The following is a 27,259-nucleotide window of genomic DNA, read 5'->3' on the forward strand; positions in this document are numbered from 1 at the left end:
TATTGTGTTGAGGAAGAAAATTACAAGGTAGACTTCTCCCTTCATACTGTATTTCCTGGTTTCACTTGGGATGGAGTTAATTTTCTTCCTAGTAGCTGGTGCAGTGCTGTGTTCTGGATTTAGGATGGATTCAATGTTGATAACACACTGGTGGTTCAGCTGTTGCTGAGCAGTGCTTGCACTAAGTCAAGAACTTTTCAGCTTCTTATGCAGCCCTGCCATTGGGGTGGCTGATGGTGCATGAGAAGCTGGGAGGGGACACAGGGTCAGCCAGGAGAGCTGACCCAAACTGGCCACAGGGATGTTCCACACCATATAGTGTCATTCTCAGTATGTAAACTGGGGGAAAGTTGGCTAGGGGCTCCTTCCCTGCATTCTCAGGGACAGGCTGAGCATTGATAGGTTGGTGATGAGTGACTTTTTTTCATTTACATCTCCTTTTTTTTTGGTTTGTTTTTTTTTTTTTTTTCTCCTTGAGCTTTATTTCTCCCTCTTTTTTGTTATTTTCCTTTTATTACTGTTTCTTATTATTATAGCTTATTTTATTTAAATGATTTAACTTGTCTTGTCTCAAACCACAGATTTTCTCACTTTTACCCTTCTGATTCTCTACCCATCCTACTCGGGTAAAGTGTGTGAGCAGTTGTGTGGCTGGCTGTGGTTAAACCATGACAGATATATATGTAATTCTGTTATGAACTATAGAAACACAAAATTTGGCAATTTGATATATGTAGAACAGCTAGTTTAACATTTTTCACATTTTAAATCTGTTCCTATTGTGGAGACTTTCAGATACTGATGAAATTCAGGGTAAAAAAGGGGGAACTTAGATGTATTTCATTTTAATAAACAGGGTGAATAAACAGAACTTCAGAGACTGAATCTGGTGCTTGTAGTTTAGCTTAATGTAGCAAAAAGTTACGAGCTTAACTAAGTTGATTTTATAGAATGTCTTAAAAATTTTCTTCCCTTAGCTGAGGAATGGAGTAAAAGTATGAGATAAGTGTTTGTAGATGGAGGCAATTTTGTTTCCACTACTGAAGTGATTTTATTGTGTGACATTTAAAGTTCTTTCCACTAGGAGGCAAACCCAGACCATCATATGTGTTCCTTTGCACTTCAGATGTAAATAACAATGTTTATTTTCTATGAAACATAAAAACATCTGACTTTTAGATTAGCAGAAAAAATATTTTCCCTAGGAATGTACAAAAGCTATTTTTTATCATATCCTTTTTTTTAATTTCATCACAATATTTTAAATTCACATTTGATAAAACTCCCCAGTTTGTAGGTATAGTTTCTTTCTTCTATGTTTTTTCTTTCACAGTATTTTAAGTAGTATTTCAATTTCAAAACCTTCTGGATTTTGCCTATGAAAATATTTTCGGAATTTTTTAATTTCAATATGAATAGAATAAATCATTTAAGCAAAGCAATTGTTTCTCTAATTTCAGCCCAGACACTGCAGAACCAATCAATTTCAAAGAAAATGCAGTATTTCAAAGCCAGGTGTACACAACTACAAATAAACATATCTTGAAAAGAGAGAAATGCAGTGTTTAATGGTGATTGAATCATGCACAAAGCCACATAATAGATTTCAGTGATGTACAGTGCATATTCAATCAGAAGCACCCCATGAGGAGAGAGGAGAGTATTTTTGCAGGACCCAAGCCTAATACAGAAGCCTGACAAGGAAAGAGAAATTCAGACATTGCTATTTTTGAAGAGACATAGAAATTAAAATTACATTAGTCACTAAAAATGTAATATTTTGATTTGCAGCTGTTTGCTTTCCTTTAAGGCTTGTGTAACTATTCCATCATGCCCCACAGTGACTGATGGAGATAAGTAATGTGTTTGCCAGTCTTAATCAAGAGCGTGAATGAATGAGTTCAGAAGGGTTCTCCAGGTTTCCAAACAAAGTGTATTTCCTTTGTAAGTTAGCATAAAGGAATAAGTTGATGTCTTAACCCTGTGTCCTTCACTGTGATTTTGCTGCCAGCTCTAAGGTCATGGTCCCTGGTAGATGTGAGGGGAGTGTTGGTGCAGGGCAGGGCCCTACCAAAGCAGTAGTTTTCCTTCCCTTCTCCTTCCCACAGGTACAAACAGAAGTGCATTTGAGAGTGGTACTTCTGAGCCTGGAACTAAGACCTGTGGGGCCTGGCTGTGAAACAGATTTTGTTGTTGTTACAGTAAATGTGTTGTTTTATGGAAACAGCAGGGGATCCCATTAAAAAGCTGACAAGTGTTCAGACATAGGTCATTTGACCAAACCCATGCAATTGGTTTAAGGATTGTATTTGATGCTCCTTATTCCTGTTGTCTTCAAAGTTCACAATTTCTAGGTCTGAATGGTGTAGAAAAGGAGTAAATGACTCCAAAACATATTACCTTATCTAACTGACCAACAGGTTAGGTTTGAGAGAAGTCTTCCAAGTCAAAACATCTAAGGGAGTATGGCTAAGACAGGATGTGTTTCTTGCCAAGGCAAGCAATCACATCTCATATTCTCTCAGCTGTTAACAGACTTTATTTTAATTTTACTAGGTCAAATACAAAGAAAATTATGAAAAATCTAAAGGCAGATCAATGCTGGAGTTTGTGGATACTCCAATGTATCAAGTTTCAAAGGAGGCTCAAAAGATGCAAAGTGAGGTAAGTAAAAATGTACTTTTTGAACAAGTAAAATTTAGATCAACAGAGAAGTCAGCAGACATCTTGTACTCAGGTTAAGAAAATGTACGAAGCAGAGAGTAAATTGTGGATATGGCAGTTATACTTAGTAGTTATCTCTGCTGTTCTGTAGTTCTGTTCTTCTTGTGCATTTGCTTTTTTCTCAAAAGGCCATCGGTACTAACAACACACACACATCATTTAATTGAGAAGAAGCTCAATAGGTCATCTAGATCAGAAATTAATAACTTTTGAAATTTTCACTTGAATTCCATCTTTAGGAGAGGGATAGTTCTTATGTGGGAGCAAGTGAAGCCACAAAATCCAGTCCAACCCCATGATTTAGCTGAAACATCCTCCTGCCTTTCCAGCCTGGGAAACTCATCAAGGAGGAGGGACTGTTCCCAGGCTCCAAAACAGCACTGGCTGTCTTATATCAGGTCATGTTTTTCTAACTTGACTTCCCAGACAATCTAGTCCAGTGCATTGCCATCCATCCTGAGTGAGATGGATGCACCTGTGTCCCCATGCTGCAGTTTGATTCCATTAGTTTTGCTGTGTCATGGAAAACAGATGATTTCAGCCACTTGGTAGAAACTTTAATGAGTTTTAAACCATTACCTCGTGTGCCATTTGTCTTCCCTTTTCCCTACCAAGAAAATGGGTTCTTTCATAGATCAGGTTCAACATTCTCTTTGGACATACTGTACACATATTTTTGTCTAGATTGTATCTGTTTGTATAAATAAACTAGATAATGAAATGCATAATGAGTTGCTTATTAGTGTGAAATATAATTTATGGCAGGGCTAATTTCTGGGTCTGTTTACAATATCTCTCCTGAAATGTGCTTGGAATTGCATATGTATGTACCACTAATTGTTGGTTTTGCTATGATAGAAAACGTACCGCAGAGATTTTGAAGAAGGGATCAAGGGAAGACCTTCACTGGATTTAGACAAGACCCCAGAGTTCCTGCATATAAAACAAGTCACTAATCTTTTGAAAGAGGTAAAGGATTCTTTTTCAGTTGTTAAGTTGTAAATGAGCAATAAGAAGAATCAGTACAAGCTGCTGAGTGCTGAATAATTTAAAATTTTCTTGGCAGCTACATACAAGTCACTTCCCAAGTAAAAATTCCTTCACATCATTTTGTATTCTGAATAGTCATGTAGTAAGGAAATTATAAAGTCCAGCACACCTCTTCCAGACTACCACTTCTCTTTTCAGATAGATACAGGAGTGGAAGGAAGGATTTCCACTGGTGTCCAGATGTCAGTTTTTCCCTTTGAGTAATTATTTCACATTAATGATAGACTATTGTGGTTATACAGATGCCTTGAACTGCATAGAGTCAATTATAACTAACTTTATTAGAACGATTGTCTATCATACATGTTAAGGATAAAAAATGAAGAAGACCAAAATTCCATAATAGAGATGTGGTATTACATAACTGTTTTAGTCCATTTTGTTAGAAGGTACAGGTTTTCTGTATGCCTACTGTTTCCTTCAGATTTGTGAAATGTTCTTCAGTTGTATATGTCACTAAAAATGAATTTTTTTTCCATAACTGAGAATCCTTCTACCTTTAGTATTTTTATATTATTATTTAAAACTGATTTCATGTTAGGTTTTGAGTATTGTTTGACCAAATTTAGAAGAGCTAGAAATGCTAGAAGAGAAGAGCAGTGCTACTAGATGTTCTACCTTTGAATCTGAAAGCCAACAATACTTTGTATTTATGGTATTAAAAATAGCTTTTATTTCTTTGCCAAAACAAATAAAGCACGGTAGAATTAAAAACCCTTAAACTTTGTTCCTTTCCTTGTTCTTTATTCAACTTATTCCAGTCTTATTCAACTAATTCCAGTCCATGCTAGATTTCATATGGTTAAAGAACAAAAATTCTTTTAAGATATTCCTTTATAATTCATCCTCTAATAAATAATTTATTCTGAGAAGTCTGACTGTCAGGTAGGCAAGACTCAAGTTTGGTCTGTTTAGTGCAGTGTCATTCTGTGGTACATCTCGTACCTGCCTTCTCACTAGGGAAAAATGCAAATCATGCTGTCATCTCATTCAGTTCATCTTGCTGCTCACCAAATGCCCAAAAAAGTGGGTACTGTATGCACACTTTTATCTTGTGCTCTACATGTTCATCTCTGACATTTTGATGTAGCTCCTCTCCTTAGTGCTAAATGCATTAAGATGTTCTCTAATTCTGGCCTCCTCAAGTTTTATGCCTTCTTATTCAGGGAGTAAACCATGCCTGTAAGTCAAAGGGGAAGGAAATGAGAAAATGAAAATGGTATTTCCATTAATGCATAACTGTATGCATTTCTGATGATTTTATATCCACATCCAAGGAATGTATTCCAAACCCAAAGATTACCTAGGTAAAATTAATTATTGTCTTTCATGATTCAGAAAAATTATGTATTTCTTCATAATCAAGGATGTAGTTCAGTGTTTTTCCATAATGGTTCATAATCAACTTTGAATAGATACTGCATGAAACAAGAAAAACCTGGAGTTAAAAATGAATTAATTGTTCCATCACTTTTTTTTTTTACCCAAATGTCAGCTGTGTTCCAGCTTATTCTGTTGACTTCCCACTGTAGAGAATTCTGCAAATATTTCACATTTTATAACAATACAAACTTTCTTCTCTGAGACCACATTTACAACTCATTCAGAAGAGATAACTGAATTAAATAGTTCAGAGTTAAATAGTTCTAAATTAGAAGAAATTTTTTCCTGCTTGTTGCGGGACATGGTTCTTATGATCAAGAGAAGCATCTTTAAAAATATCTGGTTTCCTTTTATTTAAATAAAGAGCTTATAGGGAGATGAAGGTGCTCACTGCTGCTTATGAAACTTAATATGTAATTAGAAATATTAATTCATGCCTATGTAAATCATTCTGATAAATATTTTGTGCAATGTTCTTCTACTTTCTTTGCCCAAGAAAGCCTAACCCTTATCTGGAGATGTGAAAAGCAATTAAAGTTCCTTACAAAACGTAAAGATCTTGAACTTCAATAGGCTTACATCAGCTCTCTAGGAGCTGGAAAGAGCAAAAAGAACCAAATGTCTGGGCAGGTTCTAGTGTGCTTTGAATTTCATACTGAATATTTGAGTACTCTGGAGGCTGCAGCTGCTGAATGTTGATGGATCATACCAGTGCAGGGTCCAGGAGGCACAGGAGTGATATGGTAGGAATATTGCTTCTACATTTTAATTTATCAAGAGGTTGTTTTACCAGGTCCTAGTGTGGTGTTTAGGGAATCCATCCTGATTGGGATGCCATTAATGGAACTGAGGTAAAAACTGCAGCACTGCTGGTCTGCAGAAAGAAAATGCTGCTGCAGTGAAAATATCTGTCCAGAGACAGACAGGGCCCCTAAACAGCGTGCTAGTGCTGTATAGGACACAGCTGGTTTTCAGGAGCACAAAAAATATAGATGACGATATTGAAATATTTTTACTTTTTTAACATTGTTCCTTTTCATTTCACAATTTCCAATTCTATTTTAAGTCTGAAATCTTTACTTCAGCTGATTCATATTTCATAGAAATTTCAAAGAGACTCTTCAGATGTTTAATAAGTGGCATTTCTTTTCAAGATCTCACACAAAATAAGAAGTGGTGAAATCTCTCTCTCTCTCTCTTTTTAATCCTCAGAAAGAATATCGAAAAGATTTGGAAGAAGGGATGAAAGGGAAAGGAATGACAGTGTTTGAAGATACACCAGATTTGATTAGAGTGAAAAATGCAGCTCAGATACTAAATGAGGTATGTTATCCTACTCAAGGTTATTAATATCACAGAAGGTTCACTTTGTGTAAAACTGAAAGGATTACTTTTTTTTTAACATAATCTGCAATGAAATATGTAAGTATTGAAACTAAGGTTATTACTGTTTTGCTTGAAAAATATAGTAAAGCTCTGGATAAAAAACAATGCAGAACAGATAATTCAGATTTTTAAGCAAGTTAAAGGTGATTGGAGATTGTTTGTGGGGTCAGTAGATCCAGCATTTAGAGCTGGGCTCTGCTGAGGCTTTCCCAGTGCATGAGTTTGGGTGGCCTTCCAGACATCCAAGGGGAGGCTGTAGGGAGGGAAGAGGGAAGACAAAAGCTTCATGTTATGCCTGGGGGGAATACTTTCAGAATTATATATATATATATATAATTTTATTTATTTGTTTATGGTATTATATGTTTATTCACACACACATGTACACACACAGATATTTTTATATTAATATATATATATGTATACATACACATGCACACACACATATCCATAAAAAACAGAGGGAATGCCATGGATAGGGCCAATTTGACCGCTGTGAAGAAGTGCAGGAATATATAGCTGTAACTCCTGGGATTATCTTTTCCTTGGTTTTATATGCAATATGAAGCTTAGAGGAAACATCTGCCATCCCACCTTTAGCAGAGAGGAATTGAGGGATGATGTATTCTTACAGGTTAATTTACAATTCTTGCAAAAAATGTGGTTTGTGAAGTAGAGGGCTTTTTTTTCACATTTATTTCCACATCAGTGGGACAGAGATAGAAGACTGAAAGTCTTTTTGCTCATGTTCTTGTAAGTGATCAAACCACTGTGTTGAGTACAAACCCATATTTCTTTTTTTCTAACTAATGTACAAGCTAAAATTAATAAACAGAAAAGTAAGAGGCATTTAAAAATTATATGTATTATATGAATTTACTTTGAAAAAGAAGAATTTTCCACAGGCAGATATGACCTAGAATAGAAAAAAAATATTATTACTACATCACTGAAAGTAGAAATAGCACTGGCTGAGAAATTTTTTATAAAAAAAAATCTACAAGTATTGTATACAATATTTCCTTATTACTTTTTAATATAATTTGCTGATGAACAAGGAGCATATCATTGCTTGGATAAGCTGAAGATGAAATATTAATTTTGTTTTCAGGTTATTGGTTATTTATAATTTATGTCGTGAGGAAAAAGCAGCAATCACGGATGAGGACTGCCACTTGCCTAATGGCTATGGTTCAGGAAGGACCTATTAAATTAATAAATTATAACTTCCTGATCTGGAAGTCCACTGGAAGCAGTTCTGTATGATATTAAATTTCTAACATATAGTCTTTTCATAAATAAAATATTTTCTTAAAAGTAAAATGTGTTTCAATTAGACTGGCACCAAGGACAGATTTATTACACCATGTTCTGCAGAGCTAAACTTCCCCTTTATTTTAGAGGAAAACTGTAGCAAGATGCATGGGCTGATTTCCTCCCACCTTCTGCCACATTAAAAATTCATTGATAGAGATTTGTACATTCATTGAAAAATCTTCTAAAAGTTTTCCTCCTGTAGTTTGTTATGTGTTTTTTCTGACAACAGCTCACCAAGAGTCTTGAGAACTGTGACTCTTGCAAGTTTTGATTGACTCTAAATCCTAAATTTGAGTATCTTGTGGAAAAAAAATCTACTTGTAACTCTCTGAATTTCGTGGCTATCATATATAAATTCTATCTTCACAGAGGCAATACAAGAAAGATTTGGAAACTGAAATTAAAGGGAAAGGCATGGATGTTGGTCCAGATACACCTGAGATAAGACGAGCCAAGAAAGCTTCTGAAATTGCAAGCATGGTCAGTACTGCTCCTGGGGTGAGCTTTCCTTTGACAGAGTGCAACAAATTATTGAGGCTGAGAATTCCAGGTGGTGGCCCATCTAGGCAGTCCTGAAAACACAGATTTCTCTAAATAGCTAATCCACTGAGCTGCAAAGAGTTGAACAGTTGCATAATCAGTGTAAGGAGGGAAAGATAAGACTTCCAAGAACTCAGACCATCCTGTCACCTTTTGCAGGTTGTGCTTGTTCCTCATGAGCCGTGCCTGGCCTGGGTGTGCTTGGTCACTGTGGGCGCTGATGCTTTTAGGTCTAAAAGCTGCTTATTTAGGTGGGGCCAAATGATAAACAGACTTAGAGGGATGCTAGAGCGTTATGACCTCAGTCTTGCAAGGCCCAGCAGATAGAGAAATCCTCACATGAGTCTGACTGTGTCTGCCAAAACTGCAGAGACAGGTAGATGTGGCAGACTACGTTGTATTTGAAGTGAGCAGACTGTTTAAAGAGTTTTTTAACCCATCAGCAGCTGCAGTGCAGGCATTGCATGAATAGGTTCTACAAAACTAGTACTGTTGAATCATCAGTTATTTGGTGGTTTATGAATGCTGGTCAGTGAAATTGCACTGGTTAAATTGGGAAAAAAATTAAGAATTTGTCTGAAAGCTGTGAATGTTTACAATGCTATTTTTTTCAGAAAGAATACAAGAAAGACTTGGAGAATGAAATTAAAGGAAAGGGAATGGAAGTGGGTACTGATACCCTTGATATTCAACGAGCCAAAAAAGCTTCTGAAATTTTCAGCCAGGTGAGTACAGAATTAATTGCTTTAAAATTACTTTGAAAGCAAAACACAATGAGATGTTAAAACCATAAAATCCTCTTGAACATTCTTAAGCTAAAAAAAGCAAGCAATGCAAAATAAAAATATTAAATTGAATAAATTGAAGAATTAATGTTTCTAGTGTGACCAGTACTATGAGAATAGCTTTGAAGACAGCATGTACAGACAGTCGTAGCTTTAGTCATGTGGTTTTTCCCCTTTATTTTTTCTTCAGAAAGGATAGGATAATTTTTTTATCCATTAAAAAGGGTCTGAGGTTAGAAATTATAGGAAAAGGGATGCAAGTTGGTCCATATATTTCAGAAGAACAGTGGCTCAAAAAAGCTTCAGAAGTAGCAAGCCAGGTTGACATAGTCAAAAGCCAAATGTTTTAATTCTGTGTAACAATGACTGCTTTAAAAACTCTGCTTAAAATACTTCTTCTCTAACTCTGTAGAGGTTTTCATAGCCATACTAAATTAATTTACATGAAGTGAAATGTCTTAACCGCCTGATTCTTATTTGTATTTAGGCCTGTTATACCATGCAAATAGAATTTAATTATTTACATCTGCCTGTAGTTCTTTTCACATTACCAAATTACCTAATATTACATTACATGTATCCTGACAGTGAGGGGAAGATATGTATGAGGATACATTATGTATGAAGGTATGTTATAGATGAGGATCTATTATATATGGGTACATTATATATATTTTAGTGTGGGGGCAGACAGTGGTAACAGTATCATGGAGATGACAGGTTTAAGTAAATACTGGACAGAGATGAGGAGGCTTATCAGCAATAAGCATATTTTGTGCAGTTTGGATATCTTGAGCCCAAAAACCATAGACAATGTAAAAATTATTTTTCCAGAAAATGTACAAAGATGAAGCAGAGAAGATGCTCTGTAACTATTCTGCTGTCCCAGACACTCCTGAGATGGAGAGGATAAGAAGTACTCAGAAAAATATCAGTTCAGTGAGTAATAGTGCTTTTCTCTTTGCTTGTAACTTTCCAGATATTTTTTAGTTTCAATAGGCTCTCTTGTGCCACAGAGCAAAATAGGGAATTTATGAGTAGGTGTCCTTTGAACCATTTCCATAATTTTCCTGGCAAGAGTGTATCACTCGTTTCTTTCAGTAAAAATAATATCCAGCTTTTCTAGGTGCAACACTGTTATTTTGAATTTCTAAACCACTTATACCACCTTGCCAAGCCACAGTTATTTTTAAATGAAAATCTTTTTTCTTTTTCCATCAAGCCCTAGGAAGTACTTTATTTAAAAAGGGAAAAAAAATCTTAGGCTTCTTACTACACATATAAGACTTTTCATCTGTTTCCTATCACATGTACTGAGCATCAAGATTGGCGTATAAAATTAGAACAGATCAAATTTCAAAAAAAAAAAAAGATTTTATATTACACTGGGTATATTTTTTAAATTTTATGTTAGATTTAAGTTTCAGTTTATCCCTAAATATAAATTATGAGCTTAGATTTGTGAAATTGCCCATTTTGGGACGTATTAAATTTCACTTCCCTTTTGGGCCCATTAATGCTGCTGTTTGTAATTCTGCCTTTACTTGTAATATAACAGAGAAGAGGAGTAAATCTGGCCTCCAGAACAAAAGGCCAGTCAGTGGCTGGTTTTTATGGCAGACTAAGTAGTACTAATAAAGCCAATGATTTGAGAGAAAGGAATATAAGATACTTAAATATTTTTAGCATTATCTGACACACGTGTTCCTTAACTTAGAGATATCCTCAGCTTCCCCAGCTCTCAGAAGTAACTGAGTAAACTCAGTTTCTCCCAGAGGTGTTTGCCTGCAGCTCCCATGAGCAGCTGAGGGTTCTGCAGAGGAGTAAGAGCCTATGGGGAGAGCAGAGGAGATTCCTCTCTGAGCCTGCTCCAGGCTGTGATCATCTCCAGCCACCACCTGCCCTTTTTCTTCCTTTGAATGAGGGCAGCTGAAAGCTGCATCTTTCTAGAAGGAGCTCTTGACAGGCCCACTGGCCCAGTTTTGCTTCCTGTCACCTCTTGGCTCCTGGAATGGTGCTCTGCAGCCTAGTGTGATGTGGTTATCCCCATTTCTCATGTCACTGCTGTCCTGTCAGGCTGAAACTCCCTGGAACAGAGGCATCCAAGCCAGCCCCAGTGATCTATTTTCCTCCCTGCTCCAGCCTTTGATAGCTTTTGATGAAGTCCCCAAGTAGGGCAGTGGCTCTGGCAGTGTGGACTCACTAACATTGAGGTACCAGGCTTGGTTAATTAAAGATAGGTATCACCACTTAATTCAGCCTTGGCAAGTCTCTGATGCATCTGAACCCTTTGCAGCCCTGGAGGCCAGAATGAGCTTTCAGTGCCAAGGCTGACAATGATCCTCTTTGTTGGTGTTCTAGATAATAAGAAATAAAATGCTTTGTCTTCGAGGTGATTTGTATTTGCTTTCTTCTGTGATTTTCCTGTTCCTCTTTGTGAACTGGGTCTTCCAACTGTAGGAAAGCAGTTTACAGCAGTGAATGAACTACCTTTTTTCTTCTTTCTCTGTTTTAATCTTTCATCCTTCTGTGCAGTTTAGATGATAAAGGCAAATTATTACTGAGTGAAGATACAGCTGGAAGCAGCCCAAATAGATAAAAAATACAATGACCCCTAATAATCTTATGATATTTGGATTTTGTCTCAAGTATTTTTCTGCCTTAAGGGACAAAAAATAACAACTAGCTCTGCAGATAAGATCGTCACTGCTTTTAGCTCACTAGCTCATTTGGCAGATGATTTATAAAAGGATATTTACTTCACAGTCCTCCCTTTCATAGAAAAATTCCTGTCTCCAACATATTTTACCAATCCTTCCTTGGTAGAGGAGAAAAGTATATTGTCCAGTCCACAATATAAATCTTTCTAACTGACATGATGCAGAAGAATTTTCAAGTTCTTACACATAACCTGTCTCTGTTATTACATGGTAAAACAAAATTCTAGATTGTTAAAGGTTTTCTGAATATTTAAAATATTAGTTGCAGACATTGACTCTTCTCTAGAATATTTGGCAGTAATATTCACCCCACACTATGGAGGTTTTCAAGGAAGTCAGAGGAATTAATCAAGAATGATGTTTTTATTGTTCAGGGTTTGTTGATAGGAAAACTTAAATAAATCCTGATATAAGAAAGGCAGAAATACTAAATGATAAAGATTAATTTTATTAACTCCAGGATCAGACTTGTTTTTTATGCTAATGGCCTGGAAATACTGGAGTGGCAACAGCTGTGACACCAAATACTGAAAATCCAGTAAAACTTTGGGAGTTTTGCAGCATGAACTGGTGCTCCATGGTTATTTAAATTGTAACCATTGTTGGAACTTGTGGAGCAGTTATTTACTATCTCTTTCAGTAACTTGAAATGACTGATTCTACTGATGTGCTTTGTGTTTATCCTTTACTGAAACAATTGAAATAGAATATTATAAACAGCATGTGTATCTTTTAGGAAGTGACTTTTGGTTTTAGATAGTCCTCAGCTTTCTGGCTTGAATCTAGGAGTCAAAAATTGCATGACTTGGATTGTAGCTCTGGTTTGCTATGGTTATTTTTCCATGAATATTTCAATTTTCTAGTTTGTTAACTTAGAAATAATAGTAATGTCTGTTCACTTCTCACAGTATTTTAAGATCTGAAGACTACAGAAACCAAATCAAGTCCTGCATGTACCTTCAATAACATTGAAATGAATGAAATTACTCAAGCATAAAGTTACATTTGTAAAACTTTATACATTATTATATAAATTCTAATATTTTTTCCAAATTTAAATATGCCAAATATTTAAAAATACTGAGATCAGTTTAAAGAATGAGAATATATTATCTGGGTTACAGCTGAAAACAATGTTATCACAGTTATTGACAATTAGTCTTATTAATGAAAAATTAAAGTATTTGCTTTCTTAGCAAGATTTATAGCCAGACCAATTTGGAACTTGGAAAATTGCCCAGCCCTTTTATGAGAACTAGCATTTGCATTGCTAACAGTCTCATAATTATCTTTTCTTTTGGGGAAATGAAGGTGTTTTATAAGAAGGAAGTAGGAGCTGGCACAGCTGTAAAAGATACTCCAGAGATTGAAAGAGTAAAGAAAAATCAACAGAATATTAGTTCGGTAAGTGCTATTATCATAAAATATTCTTATGTGAGTAAAAGGTGGAGCAAATTTTTTTTACCATTTTTTTTACTAAAAAGTTCTTCATTTTCTTATCACACATCTCATTAAAATAGTTGTCCACTGGATTTTGTATATAGAGCTCTACTTTAGCACAGCTAGAACTCCCCTCTACTGTACTACTTCTGTGTCCAAAGGTAGAGATTCAAATTGAAAAATTAAGAAAAAAAAAGAAAATATTTTAACTAAATGTTTGAGGAAAGTGTTTTGTTCAAGGTTTGTTGATAGGAAAACTTCTCACTCTCAGGAGTGAGAAATATGAGATGCATTTCCCATATGACAGACTGAACAGCAGCAGTATTTACAGGTTAGAAAAATACCATGTGGCAAAAAAGAAAGTCTGTCATGTTCTGTTAGAGACTGCATGTATTGCATAAGACTTGATACAGTTTGTACTTCAAGATGAGAAAAACTGTGTCCAGATTTCACCTATGTGAAAAGGTGGAGAGTTGGGTCTTTACGTGCTGGGAACAAGTTGATCTGTGGATCTGATGAGATTAGTTCTGAATTGATTTTGTTTATCTAAGGATGCCCAATGTCTTTGACACTTTAATAGGGAGATTAAAATAAAATATCAAAATGAATGTTTTCTTCAAATAATACATCATCTTCTGCTAAATATGCGGCAAAACTTGGAAAAAAACTGGAAAGTGACTGCCAAGCAGAAAACCCTTGTAAATGTGTTGTTCATTTCCTTTTTATATTTGGTGGGGACTCCTCTGGGGCAGTTTTTATGTTTGTGACATGATTTTATAATTATTAGATTTTTTTATTTAAAGTAAAGTCCAAAAATAATGTAGAGACATGACACTATGTTGTGTTTAAGTATTAGTTAAAATATGAATTAGGATCTCTGGACACTTATTCTCATAGAATTTAATTGTTTATTGTATAGTGTTAAACACCTAATTTCCCACCAAAGAAAAGTCAGTAGAGAATTTCCAAAAAATTTTGAAAAGCTCTTATTTTCCTTAAATTTTTTTTCCTACTCTATCTATCGCTATTCATCTTATCATTTTGAGTCACAGTGTCACAAGCTATCATGTGTCCTAAATCCTGAAATAGTTGGATATTGAACAATTGAAACCTGCTGGTTGGGAAGCTGTTGATTTTCTTGATTTGAGGGTGAGGGGGTTTTTTTTGTTCCTTTGTTTAGTTTTTTTGTTGTTATTTTGCTTTTAAATTTCCAGTTACCACAGACATTTATTTCACACAGAAAGGAGAAGTCTTACTTTAATGGTTTTTCACAATACATTTCAAAGTGAAATAGAAAAATAGTGTACACTGTTCTTGCTGTTTTAGAAATCCTAAATAGTGGTGAGGAGGGAAAAATGAAAGGTTGATCAGTATGCTAGTAAACACACTTCAGGAAAAACCTACCAAGGGAAGTACAAAATGCATTAGTGGTGTAGTAGTACTATGTAAATAGCATGGCCTTTACCTTGCTAGTCTTTGTGTAGAGTTAATGTTTTACAAAAGGTATTTTATTACATGTAGTGTACTTGAAATTACTTTAGTCTTGTATAATATTTATTAGAGGTGTAGCATGCCAAATTTAAAGGCAATGTACAAGAATGTTTCAAATTACATGTCAGTGAGAGGGAAATTATATTGTGCAGTAAGAAGGAAATTGTATTGTGTAATTTACGGGAGTCCCCAAGGAAGGGTAAATTACACCAATTCTGAATCCATTAGATTTAAATGTTTTACACGCATTTTTGAATTTAGCCAGAAGAACTTGGGACAGCCTTAAAACTATTTTCTGGGCAAAACAAAACTAGTATGTGGAATGTGAAGCAAATTTGCACTGAAAGAAACACCAGGGCACCAAAATAACACAATACAACCAACCACACAAAAAAGCCCATTGAATCATGTTCTGAAAGTGATCACATTCTTCCAGACTACATATGTAGGAGGAAAACATAAGAATTGTGTTTTCAAAGCCTAAAATACCAAGGTGGTGACAGCCAAGGATGTTGAGCTTATCTCACCTGTTGTGATTGGTTTGGAAGAAGCCAAGATCTCTCAGAACTTTCAAAGCAAGCCACAGACCCATGGGCTGTAGCTGAATTCAGAGGAGAAGCTACAAATAACTAAGGATTTTAAAAAAACTTGTTTATATTGTGGGGCAGGCAGGATTGGACACAGCACTGGGAAGAAGAAGTGTTTTGGGAGAATCTATTTGTGTTTTTGTTAGTGTGAAATCTGTGAGGAAACCCCTGTGGTATGTCAGTCAATACCACGAAGCTGGAGTCTTATTAAAATTCAAGTAACAGACATTTTGCAGCATTTTAAGGATGAGTACCACTGCCAATTCTTAAACTTACCTAATAGTCTCTATTAAAAGACCCTTTTTCTAGTGCTATAGTGTTTTTGCCAGTCCTAAACTGTCTGGACTGTGATTTTCCATTCCTGGTCTGTACTTTGGGCTGGTTTGGTTTTATTTATTTATAAATTTCAGTCAAAGCAGCTTCCAAGTATGAGCTTAGAGGAAAACAAGTTGTTTTGTCTGTGCTATGAAATTGGGCATTCTCCAGAAGTAACATGTCTTGAGAAGAGAGTTGAAAATTAAATGTTAGGAAAAAACCAGTAAATATCTGACAGCACCTGCAAAGATTTCAACAATCCAGACAACTACGTTCTTACCTGTGTGTCTCTTGTGTTTATAAAGAAATTCAATGAGACTTTGAAGCCATTTACCCTTTTAGGAACACCTAAAAGGTTGGTTTCTGAAATGGACTGGTAGACTCCAGCAAGTAAATAGTAAGACCAAGTAATTTTCAAAGTGGTGTTGATCTCCAAGTAGTCTATGCAGCACCCCAGTTGAAAATAGCCACAATCCCATGTGATGTATATTCCTACTGTAAGAGTTTTAGTACACTAGAATTGTTTTAAGCACTCTCTGCTGCATTGCATCAAACAAGATACATCAGAGACCCCAGCAGACTGTTTTAGAAATTAAGTACAACTGTTGCTTTTCAGGCCAATGGTGTCAGTAGATGTGGTCTAGTAATGCAATATGTGTAAGGGTATAAAGTGATAGATGGATTTTAGTGCCTATCTCTCTCTTCTTTAAATTGGTAATATTTTTGTAATATCTATTGTGCAGATTAAATACAAGGAGGAAATTCGGCGTGCAACAACTATTTCTGATCCACCTGAACTAAGGAGAGTTAAGGAAAACCAGAAGAATATCAGTAATGTGTGCCATGTTTTCATTTCTTGCACAATTCTCTCTGCTGTATTAAATGTGCTTGTGTCTTGGTGAATATGTCTGTGGTGTTTGTGCTACTTTCTGTTCTTCCAAAAAGACCAATTTAATCAATTAATGGTAATAATTGATTATCATAATAATCATAATAATGATAATTCCTCAGTCTTGCACTTCGATTCAAAAGAATGAGAGTGAAGTATTCCTGTTGAAATAACAATTGTGTGTGTTTGAAATAGAAGGACTGCCAGAGGGGGAGTACTAAGTATTGTGTGGGAAGATGGGATTGATTATTAAGGAATGGTACTTTCCATCCAAATGCAATGTGCTCTGTAGTGATGTCTAGCACACTTACGTATTTCTGTTACTAGGAAATCTCTGTTCTAAAACCTTCTGACATGTTTGCTAGGTTCAGTACAAAGAACAGCTCTGCAAAGCTACACCCATGAGTGTCACCCCTGAGATGGAAAGAGTCAAGAGGAATCAAGAGAATGTCAGCATGGGAAGTTGCTATCCTTTAATACTTTGTGTAATTTTTGGGTACGGAAGATGAACATGAAGTTCTGCATTCTGAAATGATGCCTTTTCCTTAGTCTGGGTGGAAACTAATGTATTGTAATGTGTTCAAATTCAATTAATGGAATTATTTGAAAATCTTCTCTTAGGAAGCATTTGTGAGAAGGCTTTGCTTGGTTTGGGAAGTGGCAGGTGAACCATCACATATTTTGTTAAAGAAATGGCTGCAATGCTTTGAGATGCTATTCTCTTCCTTGGATATTTGCAGAAAATCTTGACATTTCTTTTTTTTTTTAAACAAAATATCTGTTTCCAGTTTTATTTTTCTTTGCTTTGTGAGAAATTAGCTACAGCTGTGCTCAAACTTCTGCTCTCTTACCTGTCTCCTTCTGGTTCCTCAGTAACCTCCCCATCAGAATTCAGTATTTAATGGCTGAGATAACCATTTGCAGGGGTACAGAGAAGGAGGCAAGGACTGGAGCATGCTACTGCCTTCCTGCACTGATGAAGTTGCACCCTCTTGATGAGTCCATGGGAGACCAGGCACTCTCCTCACTGAGAGCTGCCATCAGCAGCTGTGGGACATGGATGCACAAACAGCTGCAGTGTCTCTCTGGGTGCTTTCTACTGTGTTCACCAAAATCATTTTAAGTCACAATTTTCAAGAATTCTGTCCCTCTAACTCAACTTCTGGATTCCTGTTGATATATCTAGATTTCCTAGAATGTATTCTGTTCAAAAACGGCTTTCCTTTTTCCAAACCAGCCTGTATACTACTTCTACTCACACTGTTTACTCTTCACCAATTTTTGTGTTGTGAAAATTTCACTGGGAAGTTTAAATTCTTTTCAAGTCACCTGAATAGCTTTGAGTGAGTATTTGTTAACTTCAGCCATTTCTAGAAGCATCAATTCTTGAATATTCATTTTACCTTTATAAATGTTAATTTGCAAGTATAATCAATTTAAAAGTTTACTATAGTTTTAGTAAGACATTAATTTTTCAATTGGAATACATTGGTGTGGATGGACCAAAATTGTGTTGTGCTGGAAGAAAATTGCTTAAGCAATAGCTGCCTTACTGCCACAGTGCACTGCAGAATTATGAGCATAATGTATCTGCACAGTTAACCTTATCAATTAAACCCAAGCTCTTGCTTTTGTATGGAAGCATTTATTTTGCATAAAAATATATGATTTGATATGAATTTGTTGCCAGAATCTGTTACTAAATATTTACCATATCTGACTTCCCAGCATGAGGGGCTAGAGTTAACATTAGATTGCTTGGTCTGTCAGTGCCACATCCTGTCCTGATCTGCTTTAGATCCTGATCCAGCCTTGGGTGTGCATTTAATGCAGTTAATGCAATGTTTTTGATTACAGAATGATGAAGGGGATATTCCTACAGTACATTTAAATAAATGCATGGTGAAATTAGGCTGGATTCAATTGGTAGTTGTCTGATGTACTGCACCCTCTGTGTTTAATCACCTTTGAATATGTAATATATAGAATTTAGAATATAGATGGAGAACTTATGGAATTTCTCTGTCTTGACAAATATGTATTTACAGTGGACCTTTCTTAAATTCAGTTTTTCATATGCTCTGCTTGCCTTTACTGCATTATATGTGGCTTAATCCCATTCCAAATATGAGTTATTTCTCTGTAGAGCCAATAACCAGTCTGGTAAATGCCAGATATTTTGTGCACATTGTGGGTATATATCCACAGAAATGCATTAATAAACAGCTTGCACATTAAAAAAATTCAAGGTTGTCTTTCAAATATCAAGTTTTATATATTGTAATAAACTTTAGATGCATTTTAGCTTTTCTGTTGTTTCCTGGATGACCTTTGAAGTCATGCATTTTTATATAAAACAAGGATATGTTACTATACCTGAAATAGTATGAATATATATTTTATTCTGTTAAATAATAGATTCACTACAGAGAGCAGCCTGGCAAAGCTACTGCTGTGAGTGTCACTCTTGAGATGGAGAGAGTCAAGAAGAATCAAGATAATATCAGCTCGGCAAGTTGTTTGAATCTTTTTGTCATTCAGATTTTTCAGTTGCTGTAGAAATATAAACATGGATATACTTTTCCTTTTACATTTGCTATGTCAAAGAAAGCCAACTACATCATTCACTGATGAGATATTGGTTTTATTCTTTGAGGACATGGACTGCATATATGTGCAACAAACATATTCAGGGTTGTCTGGTTATTTTTGCAAAAAAAGTAAGTGGTTGTGTTGGTGTCAGTATTTTTCAAGGAGAGAGTCACTAGAGGTCAGTAATTCTTTGCAGTAAAGAAAAAAAAGGAAATGAGAATTTAACCTCAGTGCAAATGTCTTTTTTTTTGTGTTTCAAAACATGGAAGTGTCCATTCCATTCTGTGACATACCACGTGTGTTAGAGCTGAGTAGTTCTAAATAGGTCCCGTGGCTAAATACTAAAGAGTAAGATAAAAACTATTTCTTGGCTTTTATGGTAATAAAATGTAATTGCTACTAAAGCAGTGTAAGAAGCATGAGACAATTCTATTAAGGAACAAGGAAAAAGTGCAAAAAGCCTGATGGAGTAAAGGATAAGACCAGTTATGTTGCAGTCTGTCCTCGACACTGAAACAAAATCCATGGCAAAGTCACTGCAGATGGTAAATAGAAGAAGTTTCATGCAGAATCACTGTGGCAGAAGAGAATTACAAGTAATGAACGCTTGAGAACTGAGTGTAGGAGTGAAAAGTAGGTTGAATTTATCAGGGAATATGTCTAAGGACAAAGGAACAGAATCTGACATTGTTACCGCATATGTCTTAATCATGTTCTAAAAATGCTCATGAATATTTACCAAAGTCAATTATTTTTGAGGTGTGTAGTTGAAAATAAGAGGAAAATCTCACAACAGTTCTAGTCTTTTGAGTAATTTTTTTTAATTTGTGAAAATTAAATGTGTTTCTCCAAGTGACTCATTCACTTTGTTTCTCAAGATTTACAGGGATAAAAACTCTGTGTTAATGAGAAAGATAAAAATCAGCCTATGTTGACTGTAATTATTCTGTCCAGAAAATGCCTTATATTCAAAAGCATATGTAGCTGAATATATTTTCTAAGAGAATTTACTGCTTAATTAAGAAGGCTTTGAAGAATATGCAATACCATATATTTTTGTTTCTCCTGCATTACTTGAAACTTACCTGTGAAACACAGATACCAAGATATATATTTTCATGGGTTTGCTTTCTTAGCCAATATATAATCTTAAGGAGGGTTAGACAGTTTCAATACATGATTTTTCTCATCACAAACACATGTTGAAATAGGTTTGCATGACTCATTTAACAAGTAATACTTCGAGTGTGAATATATAGGTAAATCTAGAATATTAACTAACACAGTGCACAGGTCATGGTGCAATGTAGAGCTAAGAGAGGCCATTGGTAGAAGAATTCAACAAGACAGAAAAAACTGTAAGAGTACTCACTCCCAAACCAATAAGTAGGATCAGTTACTTTCCCTGTTTTAGGATTTTGGGTGGATTTTTTTTCTTTAACAGGTAATTAACCATTTCTTTAACAGGTAATTAGCCATCTTAGCTTTACTAGTCTGTAAAATGCCACAAAATAAGCTAATCAGGAGAAATGTGGTGTAAGTGATTCAGTACTTGCTGATGCACAAAACCCAGAGCCCAAACATTTATTTAGGAAACAAAATATTCAGATTCCTCCCAGACATGTTGCTTTGTGCTGCTAGTAAAGACTAGCTATTGAATGGGAGTTATAAGCCTTCCAAAGAATTAATCCTCTTGTAAGGATTGAATTCCCTGGATTTCTCAGGTAATTCCAGTCTCACAGACTCTGTGTCTGTCTTGGTAATAAGAAGGTAGCTAGCTTATCATCACCACACAAACATGGATTAAGGATGTTCTAAGTCACAGTCGTGTTTCCTTAGTATTTATCTTATTTTTCAGTTGATAAATTAATTATTTCCCTTATGCCATTCAAACAGTCACAAATTTCAGCTTTTAAATAAATATGTTATTTTGAGTAAGTGATTGATGGGGTAAATGTGCCTTTTGGCCTTACCAGTGTACAAGTTCATCTGTATCCTCACTGTGAAATAATTTATTGGCACATGAGTTAAGGAAGAGAACTGTTGGGCATTGTGGTTTGGAAAGGTACAGTTGCATGGTGTGATTCTCACCATCCTTCCTACTGTAAGCAAAGAAAATTCACCTGTGCTGTTGTTGCTGTTTTGCAGGTCAAGTACAGCAGTGATCAGAGGCAGATGAAAGGTAGACGTAGTGTGCTTCTAGACACACCTGAGCTAAGGCATGTCAAAGAAACACAAAACAACATCTCAATGGTAGGGTACTTTCTTCCTGTGACTAGAGCCTTCTAAGGAATGGCACTTGACTTCCACTGGATTTTGCCTTCCATTAATATAGGTAACTAATGAAACTCTCTCCTCAGGTATGGAAGGAATATTTTCTTCTTACACCTGTAGAGGGAGTGTTTGCTAACTGCATAGGAGTGTAATGAACATTTTCGAAATACTAATAAACAGTTTTCTAACAGTTAAATGTCCGTTCTTTTGGTTTTTTTTTTCCTTTAAAAATGTACACACATCATTTGAGCATCACAATTTCACTGGATTAGGTGACACACTTCACCTTGTGCCTGTGCATGTTCCTGGTTTCTGCGTGACTTTGGTTCTTGGAATGAGTTGTTTTGTGTGCATCGGCTTGTGTGAGAATGTTTGTCAATTTAATGAATTGATGATTAAGTTATTTATAATGTAAATATGCATAATCAGCAGTACTACCTTTATAACTCTTACTAATACTGAGGTTTTGTTCCAACACTTGGTGCTGTAACACTTTCTACTCTAATGTCCTTTTTTCTAATATTTTCTTTTGAAGTAAGCAGTTCAGAATAACTCTTGTTCTTTCTAAAAACCTATTTTTAAAGGTAGCTGACATATGACAAAACAAAAGGGTGAAATATATATTTTGTGTGATACTGTGCAAGTAGTCAAAATTATCAGTGAATGAAAATGCTTGAGTTCTTTAGAACTACTACTGCTGGAATATTTTTACTGGCAGATGTATTTGTCTGCATCAGTAGACACCTATCCTGTCGTAGAGAAGAAGGGAATGCACCAGGTGACCTCCTGAGGGCAGGGCTGTTTTGTGTCCTGTGAGATAGTAGGATGATGCTTTGCTGCTTAAGCTAATGTCCAATTCAGTATCAATGGAAATGAGAAATTGATAATAAAATATAATAAAAATTAGTTAAGGTGATAGAAAATACTTGGCTGGCCATCCAGCCTATCTCATGTGCATAACAATTCTGTTATGGTGCAAAGTCAAAGTATATGAGTGCCTCATAAACCAGACATATATGTGTTCCTGCACAGAATAACCATTTGCTGTCAATTGCAACCTGGGGAAAAATGTAATTCTCCTTGTTTTCCTAGGTAAAATATCATGAAGATTTTGAGAAGACAAAGGGCAGAGGCTTCACCCCCGTGGTAGATGATCCTATAACAGAGCGTGTACGAAAAAACACCCAAATTGTGAGTGATGCAGCATACAAGGGTGTGCATCCACATATTGTTGAAATGGATAGAAGACCTGGAATAATTGTTGGTAAGCTGTTAAATACTGTTGTTATTGAAGGTATGGTGGGGAAGATGAAGGCCCCTGTTTGTGCCCTCCAGATTCCATTTTCTCTCTTTTCTCGCCATGAAACTTATGGTTGATCTGCAGGTTCTGTGTCAGCTTCTAGAGAAGTCATAACGGGAATGAATGGGAGATATATTGTTATTTGATCTGTAACTTTAAAAAAATACATGGATAGTTGTTACTATTACTTTAAATTTGAATTTTGACTCTAAAAGGTAGGTCAAAGTTTTACAATTTTACACAAAAGAAAAATTATTAAAACTGATTCTGCAAGTTGTCAATGTTTAAATTTTGCAGGCCAGTTTGAAATTTCCCTTTCTGTCAGTCAGTAATTTCTTCAGAACTGCATACATCTATTTACCTTGTGTTTCACAATTTCACACAGCTTTTAAAATATCTCAAGCTGTAATTCATCATTAACTCATTAGATCTCTGGTAAGCCAAATACCAGTGTTGAGACATGGTGTTCTGAAAGATGGCCCAAGGATGGGTGTTCAAGGGGTAGAATGCAGATTAAATTCATATGTAAAGACAAGGTATAGCATAAAGTTATTATTTGGCATAACCATAATGAGCTCTGTTTAAAAATCAAAGTGGATATTTGAAATTGCTGAAAACTCAGCAAGTCTGCTACAGCAAAGGAAGCGGTAATATTTTTTTTTCTTCTCATTTCCTTTTTTCTTCTCATTTCCACTTCGTTTTTTGTGTGTCCCATTTCTGTTTTTCTGTGCTTTGCAGCCATGATCCCCAGAGGATCTGCATGCAAAAAAGCCATACTGAGATAGCACTCTAAAATTCTTCATATATAGTTGATAACAGGGAGGCTGATTTTAAGTTTGCATCTCAAAACTCAGAGAATATGCAGGTGAAATGGACTAACTTGTTGGTCACATAGGCCATCCTCCTGCCTACAGCAAGGTTAACTACATTATTCCTGCAGATGCTTTCTCAGTCTGTTCCTTAAAGTCTCCAAATAAGTCTCCCCCACATAAGGAAGTTTATTTCTTTCCTTTTTTGTTGCCATTCTTTATGTGTCCGTAGCTACAGTATATGAGAAGGGGTTTCCCAAAAGTGTGTATTAAGAGAGCTCTGCCTGGGGCAGGTGCTGATGATCTTCCATCACTACTCACTTTCATAGTTGTGGTGCAGCCAAAGAAAAACAAAAAGGCTTCTGTGAAATTGCACTGTGACATTCAGTTTGCAATTTGCTCTTTAGTGTATGCTACAAACCTCCTGCTCTCTGCTGCACTGCATGTGTGCTGTAGCCCTGTGTAAGAGCCATGTGTGCAATCCCATGTTCAGCAGATGAAGCTAGGACAAGCAGATTGGAATGAAGGACATCCCTGAGACAGATTTGTGAGCTGCAAGGACTGAAATATATATAATTATTTATCATCTGAAAATACTCCAGTATCAAAACACAAAGAAATTCTTAATTTTCCATGCCTGCCAAACAGCAAAAATTGTACGACTATGTAAAGGAAAAAGGCCATGACTATTTCAGCTAGAGCTTTTTTGGAATAAAATTGCAATTATAATATCTACTTGTTTAGAAAGAAGCAGTGAGCTCCCTGATCATGAAATGTCCTTGGCAACTCAAAAAAAAAAAATTTGCAAACTGAAAAAATGTGCTTAGGACTCTCGTGAGTTTTATTTGTAGCAGTAAATTGTTCAGCCAGTTAGGAAAACTGTGTCAGAATCCCTCTGGTTGATTTTTAATGTATTATTGGTGAAACTAGAGCTACTCTTTCAAATGCCTGGTTACGAAAATTAATGACATTGCCCTGGCAAATAGACACTAGTTTTAACCCTACTAAGCCATTCTAAACCCATCAAGATAAATTGTTGTTGGTGAGTTTTGGATCTGTTACTAAAGAGAAACCACAATTCTCACATGAATATAAGGATATTTTACCTTGGCAAAAGCTACCAGGGAATAAAAACTGTTTTGTGTTATATATTGCCAAGATTCTGATTCTATGTATGTTATTTCAGACTACAGAGATGGATAAAATCAATACAAATCAATGACTCTTGCACTGGTGCTGCCATGAAGCCATACTTATATTTTCACTTGCCAAGGCATAATCAAATAGGACAAGTTGGGTGTTCACCAATTCCCCTACCCCTTCTCATGCCTGTCAGTGCTTTATGTAGGTGCATAATTTATCTCTATTAGAAATCACACATTGTTTATCAAAAGTCTTTGAGTTAGCTATAATTTATCTTGGCAGGAAGGAGTTAGCACTACGCCTCACCTTATGGGAGTTGTGGTTGATAATCTGCAATGTGAATACATTGAATGTATTCTAAAGCCACGGGATTTATTTTGCTAGCTCTCTCTGTTCTTTCCATTGCATCTAGGCTATTAATCATTTGAAACATGTAATATTTGGGGTCCTCACAGTCCTACTTTACCTACAACCCATTACTTAGCTTGGTATCTCTCAAACCAGCAAAAGAACAAATCTGGGAGGACAGTTTTTTTTCCTGCTTCCAGTATATGGAATAAATCTTGAAGCCAGATCTGCCCAAGAAGAAGCTATAGCAAAAATGTGTGATCTGGTAGATTTGTGCTTTGACTGATTATATTTTACATCAAGGTTTTAGTTGAAACTGGTTTGAAGAAATGAAAAGATTTATTAATTTTAGACATATCAGATATCGTAGAATCATTTAGATTAGCCAAGACCATTAGGACCATCAAATGCAACCATTAACCCAGGACTGTCAAGCCCACCACAAAACCATGTCCTCAAGCATCATGTCAACACACCTTTTAAATATCTCCAGGGATGGTAACTCAGCCACTTCCCTGGGCAACCTGTTTCAGTGCTTGACAACCCTTTCAGTGAGGGACCTTTTCCTAATATCCAATATATAAGCCTCCCCTGTCACACTTAGGGCCATTTTCTCACATCCTATCAATTGTTACGTGGGAGGAGAGACCTATTCCCACATCACTGCAACCTCTTTCAGGCAGTTGTAGAAAATGACAAGGTCACCCTGAGCCTCCTTTTCTCCAGGCTAAATGCCCCCAGCTATCTCTGCCTCTCCTCATCAGATTTGTGCTCCAGACCCTTCCGCAGCTCCATTGCCCTTCCCTGGACTCTCCCCACCCTATCAATGCCCTTCCTGAATTGAGGCACCCAAAACTGAACCCAGGATTTGGGATGTGGCCTCGCCAGTGCTGAGAACAGGGGGATCTCTGCCCTGGTCTGCCCTGGTCCTGCTGGCCCCTCTGGTGCTGATCCAGGCCAGGATGCCATTGGCCTCTTGGCCACCTGGGCACACACTGGCACAGGGAATTACTTGTTAAGTTCAAGAGTGGACGTAATTATATCCTATGGTAGATGTGTACAATGCAGAATTCTACAGCTGAATTTGTCATCTTAGTTCATTTTTTTGATATTAATTAAGAAAGATAGATACTTTTGAGTTTACATGAATTAAGCAATCAGTAGAATTTTATTTTGGATGAGCTACGGCCCTGATTCTTCTTATGCTGACATGATCTCTGCTATAAGCAAAGGAGACTGTAGTGTCTCTGTCAGCTGTGGAGCTGTGTACTGCCAGCTGTCAGCAATAGGGATGTACACTGCAGCACCTCCACACATCAGGATGCTGCTGGTGAACTGGGGAAATAATCTTACAGCTTTGATGATTTTGGTTCTGCTACTGGAAGAGAGGTCTAATATGTGATAATGAACTGATTCCCATTTATTTAGACTTAAGAACATACTATGGTCATGTTTAGAAAATGTAAAAAAATTGGGAGCAAGAGTCTCCTTAAAGTAATGTCAGTGCTTAAAATTAATGCACTAAGTTCTTTTAAGCAGGAAATTAGGCTTTCTGATCTCTTCAGGTGAATATCTAGGTATTTTAGTTAATTTCTAGATGAAGGAAATTGATTATTGATTGTTAAATCTCATTCCTTTCATGCTTTTACTTCCTTTGTTGTTTGTCTGTCTCATACTTTCTGTGCTTTGGAAAAAGATCTTAAAGTTTGGCGCACAGATCCTGGCTCCATCTTCGACATTGATCCTCTGGAGGACAATATTCAGTCTAGGAGTCTGCATATGCTTTCTGGTATTGCTTATATCCTGACTTTTCCCCAGTTCAGCTTTTCATGTTTGTGAAACTAAGTTGATACTGTAAATTTTCAGGTCAATATGCCAGCCACATGTTTTATAAGCATACTTATATATATATATTTATAACTGTTGTAGTTTAAAAGCAGTATTTTATAGGAACTTCAGCTGTAATTGTATGTGCAGAAAAGAAATAGTGAAATAAATCTTCTCTTAACAAGTTATTTATGCCACTTACAAGTAGCCATTTAAAAAGAATTGACCTACTTTGTCCTTGCTATAAGTAGAATTTTCAAATAGTTGGACCTTATAAAATTTCAGAGTTCTAGAAAGTGACCTATTTACAAAATTGATTTATTTTTCATGCACATTTTG

The 27,259-nt window shown here is 36.0% G+C and overlaps 1 protein-coding gene across 4 annotated transcripts in view; it reads left to right on the plus strand.

The window, feature by feature from the left end:
* NEBL (nebulette) overlaps positions 1 to 27,259 on the plus strand; it is a 246,373-nt gene that overhangs the window by 191,170 nt on the left and 27,944 nt on the right. Inside the window, exons 10-22 of one of the 4 annotated variants that reach the window (XM_074535148.1) lie at positions 2,557 to 2,664; positions 3,583 to 3,693; positions 6,370 to 6,480; positions 8,230 to 8,340; positions 9,015 to 9,125; positions 10,020 to 10,124; positions 13,217 to 13,309; positions 16,482 to 16,574; positions 16,993 to 17,084; positions 19,045 to 19,138; positions 21,368 to 21,472; positions 22,586 to 22,757; positions 26,790 to 26,882. In XM_074535148.1, the coding sequence (XP_074391249.1) occupies positions 2,557 to 2,664; positions 3,583 to 3,693; positions 6,370 to 6,480; positions 8,230 to 8,340; positions 9,015 to 9,125; positions 10,020 to 10,124; positions 13,217 to 13,309; positions 16,482 to 16,574; positions 16,993 to 17,084; positions 19,045 to 19,138; positions 21,368 to 21,472; positions 22,586 to 22,757; positions 26,790 to 26,882 (1,399 nt within the window). The remainder of the gene's footprint in view (positions 1 to 2,556; positions 2,665 to 3,582; positions 3,694 to 6,369; positions 6,481 to 8,229; positions 8,341 to 9,014; positions 9,126 to 10,019; positions 10,125 to 13,216; positions 13,310 to 16,481; positions 16,575 to 16,992; positions 17,085 to 19,044; positions 19,139 to 21,367; positions 21,473 to 22,585; positions 22,758 to 26,789; positions 26,883 to 27,259) is intronic. The other 3 variants (XM_074535154.1, XM_074535159.1, XM_074535162.1) reach the window with 3 other exon arrangements.

This window comes from Zonotrichia albicollis, chromosome 1 (assembly GCF_047830755.1).
Source record: "Zonotrichia albicollis isolate bZonAlb1 chromosome 1, bZonAlb1.hap1, whole genome shotgun sequence".
Taxonomy (NCBI): domain Eukaryota; kingdom Metazoa; phylum Chordata; class Aves; order Passeriformes; family Passerellidae; genus Zonotrichia; species Zonotrichia albicollis.